The sequence below is a fragment of the Balaenoptera borealis genome, assembly GCF_965194805.1.
Source record: "Balaenoptera borealis genome assembly, chromosome: 2".
In the NCBI taxonomy this organism is placed as follows: domain Eukaryota; kingdom Metazoa; phylum Chordata; class Mammalia; order Artiodactyla; family Balaenopteridae; genus Balaenoptera; species Balaenoptera borealis.
In genome coordinates this window covers 95,372,318-95,386,040 of record NC_138867.1, presented here as the reverse complement: position 1 = coordinate 95,386,040, position 13,723 = coordinate 95,372,318, and the positions used below count along the sequence as shown (strand labels likewise).

Genomic DNA, 13,723 nt, shown 5'->3' with positions numbered 1-13,723 from the left:
ACCATTTGACAGGTGGTATGTGACATGTTAAGAGTTACACTCATTTATGTTGATTATGCTATTAGGAGCTACGCAATCACATGTATATGTGAATAGGCACGTGTGTAATCCAAACACTTAGAGTGCATCATGGGTCCCTCATGATAAATAAATACATGTGAAGAGATGAAATAAGTAGTTTAGATCTAAAACTCTGCAACATTAGTTCATAGACAGTGGTGTACCCTGATACTTTCTTCAAGTAAATTTCCTGGTAAACTGGGAATAAAATAATTCTTGAAAGCATCTGTGCCCCTAGTTTATATATAGGCTTTGATGTAACAGCATCACTTTCCACATAATTTGGAAACAAACCGAATTAGAAATGAGACATGGTGAACTCAAAAAAAGAATAGTAGGCCGGCTGGGTCAAATGGTTTTGACTGTAATATTTCATAATGAGAGAAAAGTCTTAGTGACTAGGGTATGGAGTAATTGAAAAGTTTCTTCCAACTGGCAAACTGGGAAATAAAAATGATCAACATGCATCAGGTGATAATCAGTCATTTCAACTTGAAAATAATGTGAGAAGTGAACCTTTAGAAATCTCAAGTGACCAAACAAGTATGTGCAGAAATTAACTTTTTTTTTATTATATATCATCATATAATGTAGTAGTAAAGTCTGAAGTGCATGAATAAAAAGTTAGTGAAATTACAGGAGGAACAATCTATATAGCAATAATAGGTGCATTCCCTGTGCATCTGAAAGAAAAAAAAAAAAGAGTTTTCACTCATTTTGGCCTAAAACTTAGTGTTCAGGTTCCCAGGATTCTGACATCAGAACCCGGATAACGCTGATTAGAACCATAGGGGCTTTACAATAAAAGCTAAAATATTGACCATATGATGGCAAAAAGTCTTATTTTGTGGTTAACTGATTCTCTTCTAGCTACTCTCTGATGAAGTTGGTGGTGCTGTAGAGGAGGACCGCCGCCTCCTGGACGAGGACCGGGACCGCTCAGCATCATAGGGGACATGCTTGTCGTAGTTCTCCATCTGAGCCTCGAGGAAATCTCTCTGCTGCTGCCTCATGGTCTGGCTTATGAGCCCAGGGAGGGCGTGGATGCTACCAATCAAAGTCTCTAATTTGGTTTCCAGGGTAACGATCCTCTTCTCAAAGTCTTCACTCCTTTCATTTAAGTCGGAAATCATGTCATACATGATGTTCTGGGTCTAGAAAACAGGATTGAGAGAATAGAGAGATGAAGAGCGAAGGCCTAATTACACTTGCCCTGGAAGCAAACTATCAACTCTCAGAGCTTGAGGGCTGGTCTCCTTTCAGTGACATGCAATGTAACAGTGGGGTCAGCTAACTGAACACTTGACCTGGCAAAGCAAATTCAGTGGGTCCGTTCAATGCCAGGATTTAGGAAAGAAAGATCTTAGGCCTTAATTTGATCCAGTTGCAGAAAATGGTGTGCAGGTATTGCTGGTGGTATGTCCAAGGATTTTAGGTGGTGTGCAGGTAGACAAACATGTTTTGATTTCATATTTATGTATATATTTTAATGGTTGTTAGAAAAGTTAGCATGTCAGATTCATTTTGCAACATGTAATACTAATTAGGGCAAGGCTGATTTTTAAAAACAAGCCAATTTAAAGAACAATACATAATAGTACAGATGGTATTGGGATGTAGCAGAAATTTTGAGCGTGGAATATGAATGAAGTTTAGGACAAACTGATTTGATCAAGTAATTTAGTAACTTAAAGCAATTAAAAATTCCTAAATATCTTTTTGCTCGCCTATGTTCCAAATTACAGGCTCTCCATTGGGTCAGATAGCGTTTTTATAGATAACTACTGAGAGAATAAAAGTTAGGGGAGACACTAAAGTTACCAATCCACCTTGTTGGCTATGGCTGAATCAGAACTAAGTGGTTTGAAATAGGAAAATGCTTTTGGTGTCCTAGAGAATTTTGCAATTGATTGTCCTGATCAAAGGGTATGCATAACTCTGACCCCCAGTTATAGTTCCGGAAATAGTCAGGAGACGGGGAAAGAAGACCTCAGTGCTGATCAGCTCAGAGCCAGAGAGGGAAGGGGGTGGTCAAGAAGGGAAGGCTGGAGACATTAACCTTAGCCCAGTGCAGCCTTTCCCAAGCCTAGACCCCTTTGGCTAAGCCTGCCCTCCTATCTTATTTCCCTCTATAATATGTGCTCTTATCCCGCTTAACAACCTCTTAATGGTGATAAATGATGATGAACTGATTAAATAAGGGAGTTACTGTTCAGAACACAGGCACCTCCTTTGAGTTTGGCCAGGAAGACAGAGTGCATTAACTTTATTTTTACTGTTGATACATAGTCTTCAGACTATATGAGCAACATCCATTTGTTCAGAAAATACTGAACCCTTATGGCATGGATAGTCCTGCAAACATAATCATAAGCATGGCACTAAAGAAATAATTGAGGGGCTTCCCTGGTGGTGCAGTGATTAAAGAATCTGCCTGCCAATGCAGGGGACACAGGTTCTAGCCCTGGTCTGGGAAGTTCCCACATGCCACGGAACAGCTAGGCCCATGTACCACAACTACTAAGCCTGCACTCTAGAGCCCGTGAGCCACAACTACTGAGCTCGCGTGCCTAGAGCCCATGCTCTGCAACAAGAGAAGCCACCACAATGAGAAGCCCATGTACCGCAACGAAGAGTAGCCCCCACTAGCCGCAACTAGAGGAAAAAAACCCACGCGCAGCAACGAAGACCCAACACTGCCAAAAAAAAAAATAATTGAAAGACACAGCATCTTGCCTCATAGATATATAATTTTACTTCAAGAGTATATCTATTATATATAATAGTATATATAATATGTATATATGCTATATTACATATAGTGAAATGATATATCATATATGTTATTTTCAAGGGGTCTCATTTTTTCATAAAAATACCCAATTTTTTATCATTTGATCTAGGAGTGGTGGAAGAACCTGCCCCATCTTTGTTCACGCTGTGTCCCAGTGAGAACAATGTGTGTAAATATTAAGCACATCTTCAGGCCTCATATGTGTGTGCTGCCCAGCTTAACTGAATGATATATGATCTCCCAGGGGTAAGTCATTAAATACTTCACTTATCATCTTCTATTTATAAGATATCAAATATTCATCTTCAACATATTTATACAGTATGTATTATTGATATACATTAAAAAATGAATATAATTAAGTGTGTTATTTCATGGGACTAGGACAAATAGGTGTAATTTTTGGAGAATATACTGGAGGCTTTATAAAGGACATAGCAGTTATAGCAAACAAACAGCAGAACACAGGTCCAACTGAGAGTTGCCTCTTTCAAAGGATTCATGTTAACAGGCGCAACACTTACATACATCTATTCTAATGCCTCCTATAGAATTTAGAACATTGAAAGGTAATGTTGTCATTGTTGACAAATATTCACATTTTGAAAGTGGAGTTCACTTGAGAGGAACAACCAAAAATAAACCAGATAAAGCATATAAATGTGATAGAAGAATTGGGGACTATTAATGTCCTTTTAAAAAGTGGTATGAAGACCTTGAATAGTCAAAACAACCTTGAGAAAGAAGAAAGGCACTGGAGGAATCAGGCTCCCTGACTTCAGACTATACTACAAAACTACAGTCATCAAGACAGTATGGTACTGGCACAAAAATAGACATGTAGATCAATGGAACAGGATAGAAAGCCTGTTGCTTAAAACATATAAAAAATAATTTTATTGATGAGTCCTATTTAGCCCTGAACCTCATCGTAAAACCCAGGATGTGGTTCTGCTCTCATAGAGATGAGACTAAACTACATATAAGCATCCCAAAAGTACTATCTCATTGTCCACTTACGTTTCTTACTGAACTTCCAAATCACTGCAAGTAGGAAAGCTTTTAGAATGGGGTTGAACAATGTATGTAGGGAAAGTGCATGTTAAGTAAGAGTTTCAGAAGAATTCTTATAAGTTGGGCCATCATGTCAGCATGGTTTGTTGGTTTGATTTGTTAAATAAGTTTGGGGTGGCCTCCTCCTGAAGCATTATTGATTTCTGTGCTGTGGTTAGTTCCAATAGATGCAATCATGAGGGCTGAGACCCCAGCTTACCTTTGCCAGGTCCACCAAGGTATTTGCTTGATCATTCAGTTTCCTCTGCTCCATTTTTACACTTCTTAATCTAAAAGACAGAATCTGAAGTCAGAAAGGTTCCTTTTCTTCCCTACGACTATCGTAAGCCTTCCAAAGAGCATGCACAAAATTGACAAGAGCAAATAACTGCATGGATAATGCCTTGAATATTTGGCGTAAAGTCCAAACTGGTTATGTATCTGGTACAATGAGAAGCATGCTTCCCCAACACCGCAAAAAGGAAGTGAGAGAGAAAGAGATGAGGTGTCCTTAGGACAACTATTTACTAGGTAGTTAAAGTTGAACTGAGAAAGGCTCATAAGGATTTAACCATATGAGAAAAACCAAAACATTCCTTAAAGACCCAGTATCGTGACAAATAGACATAGGAAGAAAAATGCAAAGCAACTGGAATTTTATCAATGTTGGAAGCAGTGAGCACCTTCCTATGCCTATGTGACTAGATACAGGTGTTAGCCCTGTTTAGTCTGAAATGGATTGGGTTAGGTATTTGAACCTGATGAAACACAGTGATAAGTGAGATTCTCATTAGCAAAAACAAAGCTTTTATTCAACCAGCAGCAAGATAACTCAAAACACATAATTCTCTTATTCGTCATTGTATTTCACTTGACTTTTATCTTAAACCACCATTGAATTTGAAGGGAAGCCAGACCATTTCCATGGGAGAACTTCCTTTAATTTTTATTGTAGATAAAGGCACAGGACAATTAAAGTGTCTGACAGGTGGGATCTCTTCTACTGGTAAAGTTACCTTTAGAAACTTTTAAATATCAATGTGTATATCTGATTGACAGTCAAAAAGCTGGTTTTCTTAAAGACAAATTCTGAACGAGTAACTACTATTTCTTAACTTATTCACAGTAATATTTCAACAAACATTTACTCAGTGCTTGTTATGTAGCAAGAAATTAAGATTTTCCAACCAGAGAAAAGTAGTTGATTGTCCTTTAAGCCAACAATTCAAAGCCATGCTCCAAAAGAGAAGCAGGTCTCTCTGAGCTACTTTGTGAAAAACCCACGCTAACCTTACTACTTTGATGACGAGTCCTTTACAAAGTATAGTGTTAATGTCGGAGAGAGTATGCTTGATTATTTCCCAATTTAAATTAAAGGTAATTGGTTAAAGGGATAAAAAAAATTCACAGGGCAAGATTTTACTGCCAGGGAGATTTTTGTAACACATGTTCACGATGCTCAGTGATCTTGTTCTGAAATGTGGATATCCAATATGTCACCAAATCTGCTCCACAGTGAAGAGACAGTGCCTTCTGCCAGTAAGAGTTGAACTGACACCTGCTTACAACATGATCTTTAACAGTCTAAAACAGTTTAAGGTTAGAACTTGTGATTGTGACTATGTGTTTCTTTATTAGAAGACTTGGAACTAATTTAACTGGCTCCTTTTTATGCTATTATAGTGATGGAATATGTTTTGGTCTAAAAGAAATTTACAAACATATATTTAAATCTAATATGTTGTTGAGAAATGTTTCTCTAAGTACTTACAAAAGGGTTACAATTCTTGATGTGTGCCTTTTAAAAACAAGTCAAAAAAAAATGCAACAAAAAAACCAAGCAAATCAACTTTAAACATGTGTGGGTCATAACAGAGAAATGTACTAGAAAGACTAAGTGTCAGACATGTATTCTGTCCTCCTTGGCCCTAACCTGACATTCAGTTTCTTCATGTATGAAAAGAAGAGGGTTAGATTAGGACTTTGTTTTTTTTAAGTGCTGGATTTATACCAACAGAGGTATTCTAGATGACTAAATGATACTCAAAGAAGACATTAAACAATACTAAAACAGATGGAGAGAGAGTTATTCCCTTTAATTCTCTTGCAATTCTTGATTATTATAAGAAAAATGTCTCAGGCTAGTCCTATCCTGTTTTTAATCTCCTAACAAACACCTGCTCTTCCCCTGTTTTTAAAAAAAGAGGGAGCAGAATCTCAGCTCAGAGCTTTCTGCAGGCAACAGCTTGCGGCTAGAATTCAATACCAGTGTTTCAATTGTCGATTGATGTTACTTTTACCTCACTCTCCTTGCTGGGAGTGATATATTTTTAAATCCACTTATGATAGGGATTTATATCAAGCTTTCTTTTCAAATTTAGGTAAGTCATAGCAGAGTTGGCACATGAAGTTCGGGGACACCAGAGCGGAAGCCTCCAGCAACTTGTGAGGGCAGCACAGCCCTGAGCTCTACTAGCCTGGTTGAAGGGCCGATGCTGGTCCCTCGGCTGAGGTGGGTCCTTCCTCTTCCAAACAACAGAGCCTACTTTACTTCTCTTGGATTACTCACTTATGTTTCTGACAGTAGAATTTTGCCCATCTTATATTCTGCTAATCTGGAAAGCTGACATAGAGTAGCCCTGAACTTAAATCATCTTGCCTTGTTGCTGCTTAGACTGCCTGAAAGGTAGGAGAACTGGTACAAAAAGCCTACGTAAGCTGCAGCTGCCAGAATAAAAGGTAACATGCAGTTGTGTATTTTACTTCTTCCCCGCCCCCACCGCCCCAAAAAAAGAAGAATAAGAAACATATGTTGATTTCTTCCTTGTGAACTTCACTTATCACAGGAAAATATCATGATTTTGGAACACATTTCCATAGCAGCAATCAGACTACTAAAATTCACAAATAAAGAATCCGCTTGGGTGCATGCAGCCGGTAGAAAATTCTGCAAATGTTGAAAGGAGCGGCTCACACAACTTACTTCCGAGCTCTATTTTCATTTTGTTGAAATAAAAAGACAAAACAAAAGAAAAGAAACTGTAAAATATTCTGGAACAAAATAACACAGAGTGGTGTTCATTCATGCACAGGGGGCTCGATTCATTAGCTGGAAGGTCCTGTTAAGATTCTGCAGGATTTTGGCACATTGATCAGAAAGAAACGCTATTCCATTATATTATCATCCTTCTGCATCGCTACTATACTTCCCCACCTGAAAGCACATAGCTTCCTCCAGAACTAGAGTTCAGAAGGAAGAAGTTGTATAAAGTCATCTTGGCCTCTTTGAAACATGATGTTCAAGTAAACAATAGGAGACACTTTTGCCTAGTATGAATAGGATATGGTTACAAAGATAATATTCTAAACAATAGGATTATAATTTTTTGAGGGGGGTACGTCTTTTCCAAGTTGGGGCTATTGAGAAGCCTGGTCTTCTGAAAGGGGGGGTAACCTAACACTCTCTGTTATAGACGTCACGTTTTTTGGATTTCTTGGCTGTGAGACAAGTTCATGTTAATTGATGGATCTCTAGCTGAGACCGAAGAATGAGAAACTGTAAAGGTAAAGTTGATACCAGAAAAAGTGGTAAAAGTTACAGAAACAGAATGCTTCATGGTACTAAGTGACGATCCCCAAAGACAGCTACGTTACTGAAAAGAGGACACAGGCCTGCAGAGTTAGGCATCCATCAGAGACTAGCAAGGTCATGTGTCCGGGAGAGAGTCTGGGAAAAGAGAAGGAGAGTTGAGATAGAGGAGGCTGGTAGAAGGGGAGAGAGCTACTGCAAAAGCTCTCTGGACAAATCAGAGGAGAGCAGAGGCCAGGAGAGCTCTAGCAAGTCAACTGGTACATTTTCCCTCAAGTGGCAGGGTCCGATTTCACCCGGTGCTGACTGACAAGGCTGGGGCAGTAAAGGCCTTGCCCTTAGGAATCGAGCCCTGTGTGCTTTCCTTTATGGCTTCACTCACTAAGTTCAGTGAAAGATAATTATGCATAATTAGCATAACCTAGCCACACCCAGCCCGTCTACTTTTCACAAAGTATAAGTACTCTCCCACCTCAAAGGAAACCCAACAGCCCCAAGACTAATTTATAAAACAATTCAGAACATTTTTGCATTGCTTAAAGCTCATCTACTTTAGAAGTACACAAGGCTACAGAAGAAACAATGAGAAATGTCTGAAAGAAGCAGAAGAATCACATGTGGTTTCCTCTGTTACTCTACCCAAAAGCAGCATGCTGAACAACCCATGTAACCTACACCACGAAACCCTTCAGATCATGTCAGTACAGCTTGTAGCAATACGCCAATTGCCTAGGGACAGTTTTTACACTTAGTTTCACCAAAGATTTTTTTGCCTAACATTTTATTATAAAAATGTTCAAACCTAAAGCAAAGTTGAAAAAATTTTATAATGAACACCCGTAAATTGTCCCCCAGGGTTTTGAGTGTGAATGTATTCCAAACTTAAGAGTTCTATGACAATTTATATAAATATAGAAATACCCACCATTTACACATGGCTACAGAATTACATGACAAAAATTGTCAAAGCGTTTTCTTTTTTTTGGTTATATGGAAATTTATCAATGGCATCAAAGGCAAGTCACATTTCATTACATATTGAACAGGTAAGTTACACTAACAGGAAGGGACACAAATACAGTCCTGGAGGAAATGGGATGTGTGGACGCTCAGCCCGAAGACTGACCCACTTGCCTACTTCCACGTCATCTCACATCCTTTCCATCCTGGGACACCACATGTTCTCACACCCGCAAAGGTAAGTTTTCTTTTTAATAGATCTGAACAATATAGGTTAGTATCGAAACATTCAAAGTACAGAGAATGATTTCTCCACAGTATACCATGTGTACCTCTTGTATGAATGTTGGGGTTATTGTGTTGTACGGTTTGGGGGCTGTAGGAATGATCACTCTACCAGGAAATTTTACCAGGTGACCCTTGAGGGAGAGGTAAAGGCTCAGCATCTCTCAGGGGACCCACTCTCTTAGGTCTAAGCTTCAAGGAGTCAAGATGTGGAGGCAAGTGGTCCTAGGTGGTGATACCTGATTATTAAAGGTAGCTGTGAGCTCCAGGGAGAGAATTCCTGCTTGTGAGCCAGATCGAGTACAATGTTCCTCTCTGTGTTTTTCACTTTTACTCTCTCCGAGACTTTGAAAGAGTACTATCTTAAAATTCTTTTCCTTATATGGGGAAAATGCATAGTTGTGTATCCAGTCAAGTCACAGAGCTAAAGGAGAAATAATGTCACTTTGGTGTTGGTGGCAGCAAGGGAAAGAACATGTGTGAATTGCTAAGAGTAGCAATGAGGACCAGCTACTCTACCATACGTGCAGAGAGTCTCCTATTTTAGAGCTCAGGGTACTTGGATTTTATTTTCATTAAGAAAGGTAGCAACTTCTATACAAGTACATGTATGTCTATAATTATAGACATGTTCCACATTTTCAGTGATACCTATTTAAAAAGGAGAGTGGATGGCAGGTGAAAAGGTGAAAGATGAATGCTTGGTGGTTTTCAACGGAATGTGAGTGTAATATACATAGGAATTCCCTAAATATGTAAAATGAACACTTCAGCCTCAGAACTTCCTGTCTGCTGTACTAATTCGCTCTAAGAAAACACATCTCCCTTTATAATCAGGATACCTAGTATTTAGCTACCTTTCCATGATTACCCTGGTAGGTTGCATGAGAAAAGCCACTTTTCTGACCCACAAAATGTGATGCGTCTGCCCTGCCCCATATAGAAATGGCATTAAGAGCAAGGCTGCACGTCATCATAACTGACACCCACATAATGTACTTACGGTAAGGATGCTGCCAGCCTGGGGGAGAAAGACCTGGTGCTTTCAAATTATCACTGAAACTTACTAGATAGAGATCTGTATTTTACAAGTCTATGATGGTAGGTATAACAGTAAAATGGCACGAAGGGCTTAAACAAATTGAATAACCGTGGCCTCGATAAAGTCAGAATAATGACTGCAAGACCTATAGGAACTCTGAAATCTATGACGAACACGTAGCATATAGAAAATCCTCCAAGTCCTGATTAAAAACGAAGTTAAAAATTCGAGTATTAAGTCAATTGTATGTACTACCTTCATACAAAGATGCTTGACAGTATGTTAAGAAGTCCAGGTGGGTCATAAAATGTTAAATTTCTTTAAAGACTCTGTAGTAGATACAAACTAAACATCTTAGAGCAAACTATATGAATAAATAAATCAAGGAATACAGTTTTAACTGAAATTATTGCTTCTATCTAAAAAAAGGAAACTGAATAGACACTTTAATTGATATATTATGTGGCTATTCTGCCAATAATAAATGATTTTTAATCATAAAATGAACTGACAAATGAAATCCTGAGAAAAATTATGGAATTATTAAAATGCCAAATAACGTGTTCTGGGAACAAACATGATAATGTTCTCTTTTTCCCTCCCTCATGAAAGAAGAATAAGCAGGTGCAAGATTTAAAACCCAGAGATACAAATGCAGAATGGTACTTACTGATGAATAGCTTGCAAGAATTTCCGTTGATGTTTTCTGACTTTTGCATGATCTATCTTTTTTACTAGCTTTGTATTTTTGTAAATTAGCCATGTTTCCCTGAGTACATTGGCAGCTGCGTTTTTCACCTGTTAGGAAAACAAACAAACACAGCAGTTGATAAATTCCAGAGCAGAATCCTTTGCAACTTGGCTGGGTGTCATACTCTTCATCCCAATGATCATGGTAAGCTCTAGCTCTGTTTAGTAACTGTATCTCAAAAGTTTTTTTCTTGACTCTGTGTCTTTTTAAAAGTACCTGTATCTGTCTGGGAATGCTTACCTTGAAATATGAGGGGCTAATGATCTCTTTCGGGGCTAACTTCTACTCTACCCCATGAGGAACCTTTCAACTACCTTTTCTTTTTTTTTTTTAAATCAAGAGGTGCTGCCTTCTTCACCTTGTATCGCAGTTGCTCTCTCCATGTTCTTCGTTTCCCTGGAGAAAGGCAAAATGCCAGAAGGCCAAGGTTAACCCTGTCCTTTGCAAGCTTGCTCGGCATTTCTGGCTGTGCACTACAGGAAGGGCATGTTTCCACTGCTGAATGTACAAGAAGACCCAGTCATCCAGCCTCCCAGGGTGACTTAGCAAATTGCATACTTGTTAGCACACTTTAATCAACTGACAGAGAGTCTGTGTTGTCATGATTTTGTTGGTAATTTAAATACGCTGCGTTTCACATGGACAGGACAAACCTAAAGGATAAAGGCACTGCCAAGACTTACTGCAGCTGATGGAAGGTGTGAATACTTCCTAGTGAGACTTCATTCACTTGCTTTCTTGATACTTTCAAGTCTTCAAAGATTCCTGCAAGTTGGTAAGTCCTCTTCCTTGCTCACAAGACAAGAACTGATGACCCAGAGCTTTCACTTGTGCTTGTTGTTAGCTACTTATTCTGGGAAGTTGATTCATTTAATTCTTTTGAGTGATGGATAAAGGATGTCTCACAAGGAGAGCTGCAGGCTAGAGGGGGGCTGGGTGGAGGAAGACAACTTTTTAAAGACAGGCAGTGTGGTGGGGTAAGACAGAACAGTGAACTGGGCTTCAGAAATGGGTTCTAAGTTCTTGACTTTGGACCAACCAAGTCAGGTCAAGGAGACAAGCTAACCTTGCAGGATTTTAGTTTGCTCTAACATGAGAAGGTTAGAGAGAATTATTGTTAAACTCCTTTTCAGCACTTAGATTTACAATAAGGAAGAGTATTATAATTTACCAAAACTATGGCCCAAGTATGTATGTGTATTTTTTCACTTTAGCAGAGAAAACATCAGGTTGGGTGGCTGATGGTGAACCCTTTTTCATGGCGCTGAGTTTTCTTTTTGAGTGAAATTGTATGGCTAGAACCCACTTTAAGAAAATGGCTGGTTTCTGAAGACTGCTTTTAGTTGTGACTTCCTCTGGATATTCATTAGACTCCGCATGGAGAACATTCTCCAGCCAACAGAAAAATGAAACGTGGGGTGTTGAGCACCAGCAGTGCATGTAAGTGACATGTCCACAGTGAAGTTAAAAGGTGTTCCAGTGAACTCCTGTTCTTCGTTCTTATGGAATCATTTCTCTTCCTCACAAGGTAAGAGTCACTGTTCAGAAGGCTCTTCCATCTGACACTGGTCTCCTTTGCAAAGGTAAGGAACTGGGTGCAGTGTAATTTGCTGAGGTTGGAGGACCTTGCTTTTATTTTTAATTAAACAATTTTTATTTTATATCGGAGTATAGTCGATTAACAATGATGTGTTAGTTACGGGTGTACAGCAAAGTGATTCAGTTATAACCATTCAAGTATCCATTCTTTTTCAAATTTTTTTCCCTTTTAGGTTATTACAGAATATTGAGCCGACTTCCCTGTGCTATGCAGTAGGTGCTTGGCGGTTATCTATTTTATAGACAGTTAGTGCGTATATGTCAGTCCCAAACTCGCAATCTATCCCTCACCCTTTCCCCCTGGTAACGATAAATTCGTTCTCTAAGTTGCTGTTTCTGTTTTGTGAGTGTTCCTGTTTTGTAAATAAGTTCATTTGTATCATTTTTCTTTTAGATTCTGCATATAAGTGACATCGTATGATGATATTTGTTTTTCTCTGACTACTTCACTTAGTATGATAATCTCCAGGTCCATCCATGTTGCTGCAAATGGCATTATTTCGTTTTTTATTTATGGCTGAGTAATATTCCATTGTTTATCTGTACCACATCTTCTTTATCCATTCCTCTGTTGATGGACATTTAGGTTGCTTCCTTGTCTTGGCTATTGTAAACAGTGCTGCAATGAACACTGGGGTGCATGTATCCTTTTGAATTATGGTTTTCTCTGGGTATATGCCCAGTAGTGGGATTGCTGGGTCATAGGGTAGCTCTATTCTTAGTTTTTTTAAGGAAACTCCATACTACTCTCCACTGTTTTACCAATTTATATTCCCACCAACAGTGCAAGAGGGTTCCCGTTTCTCCACACCCTCTCCAGCATTTATTGTTTGTAGACTTTTTGATGATGGCCATTCTGACCTGTGTGAGGTGATACCTCATTGTAGTTTTGATTTGCATTCCTGTAAATAATTAGTGATGTTGAGCATCTTTTCATGTGCCTCCTGGCCATCTGTATGTCTTCTTTGGAGAAATGTCTATCTAGGTCTTCTGCCCATTTTTGGATTGGGCTGTTTGGTTTTTTTTTGATACTGAGGCACATGAGCTGTTTGTAAATTTTGGAGATTAATCCCTTGTCAGTTGTATTGTCTGCAAATATTTTCTCCTATTTTTATGGGTTGTCTTTTCGTTTTGTTTATGGTTTCCTTTGCTGTGAAAATGATTTTGAGTTTGATTAGGTCCCATTTGTTTATTTATTTCCATAACTCCAGGAGACAGATCAAAAAAGATTTTGCTGCAATTTATGTCAAAGAATGTTCTTCCTATGTTTTCCTCTAAGAGTTTTACAGTGTCTGCGTTTACATTTAGGTCTTTAACCATTTTGAGTTTATTTTTGGTGTTAGTGAGTGTTCTAATTTCATTCTTTTACATGTAGCTGTCTAGTTACCCCAGCACCATTTATTGAAGAGACTGTCTTTTCTCCATTGTATATTCTTGTCTCCTCTGTCATAGCTTAATTGACCATAGGTGTGTGCGTTTATTTCTGGGCTTTCTATGCTGTTCCATTGATGTATATTTCTGTTTTTGGGCCAGTACCATACTGTTTTGATGACTGTAGCTTTGTAGGAGGACCTTGCTTTTAAAGAGAGA

At 38.7% G+C, this 13,723-nt stretch overlaps 1 protein-coding gene across 8 annotated transcripts in view; it reads right to left on the bottom strand.

The window, feature by feature from the left end:
* Positions 1 to 608: 608 nt before the first annotated feature.
* The window catches only part of KCNN2 (potassium calcium-activated channel subfamily N member 2), a 333,031-nt gene continuing 319,916 nt past the window's right edge, over positions 609 to 13,723 (bottom strand). For 6 of the 8 annotated variants that reach the window (XM_082376209.1, XM_082376214.1, XM_082376211.1 and 3 more), the window contains 3 exons: positions 10,454 to 10,581; positions 4,128 to 4,197; positions 609 to 1,214 (listed from right to left, as the gene is read on the bottom strand). In XM_082376209.1, coding sequence (XP_082232335.1) covers positions 927 to 1,214; positions 4,128 to 4,197; positions 10,454 to 10,581 — 486 coding nt within the window. In that variant the 3' untranslated portion in view covers positions 609 to 926. Of the gene's footprint in view, positions 1,215 to 4,127; positions 4,198 to 10,453; positions 10,582 to 11,217; positions 11,467 to 13,723 lie in introns of those variants that run through there. The other 2 variants (XM_082376210.1, XR_014239446.1) reach the window with 2 other exon arrangements.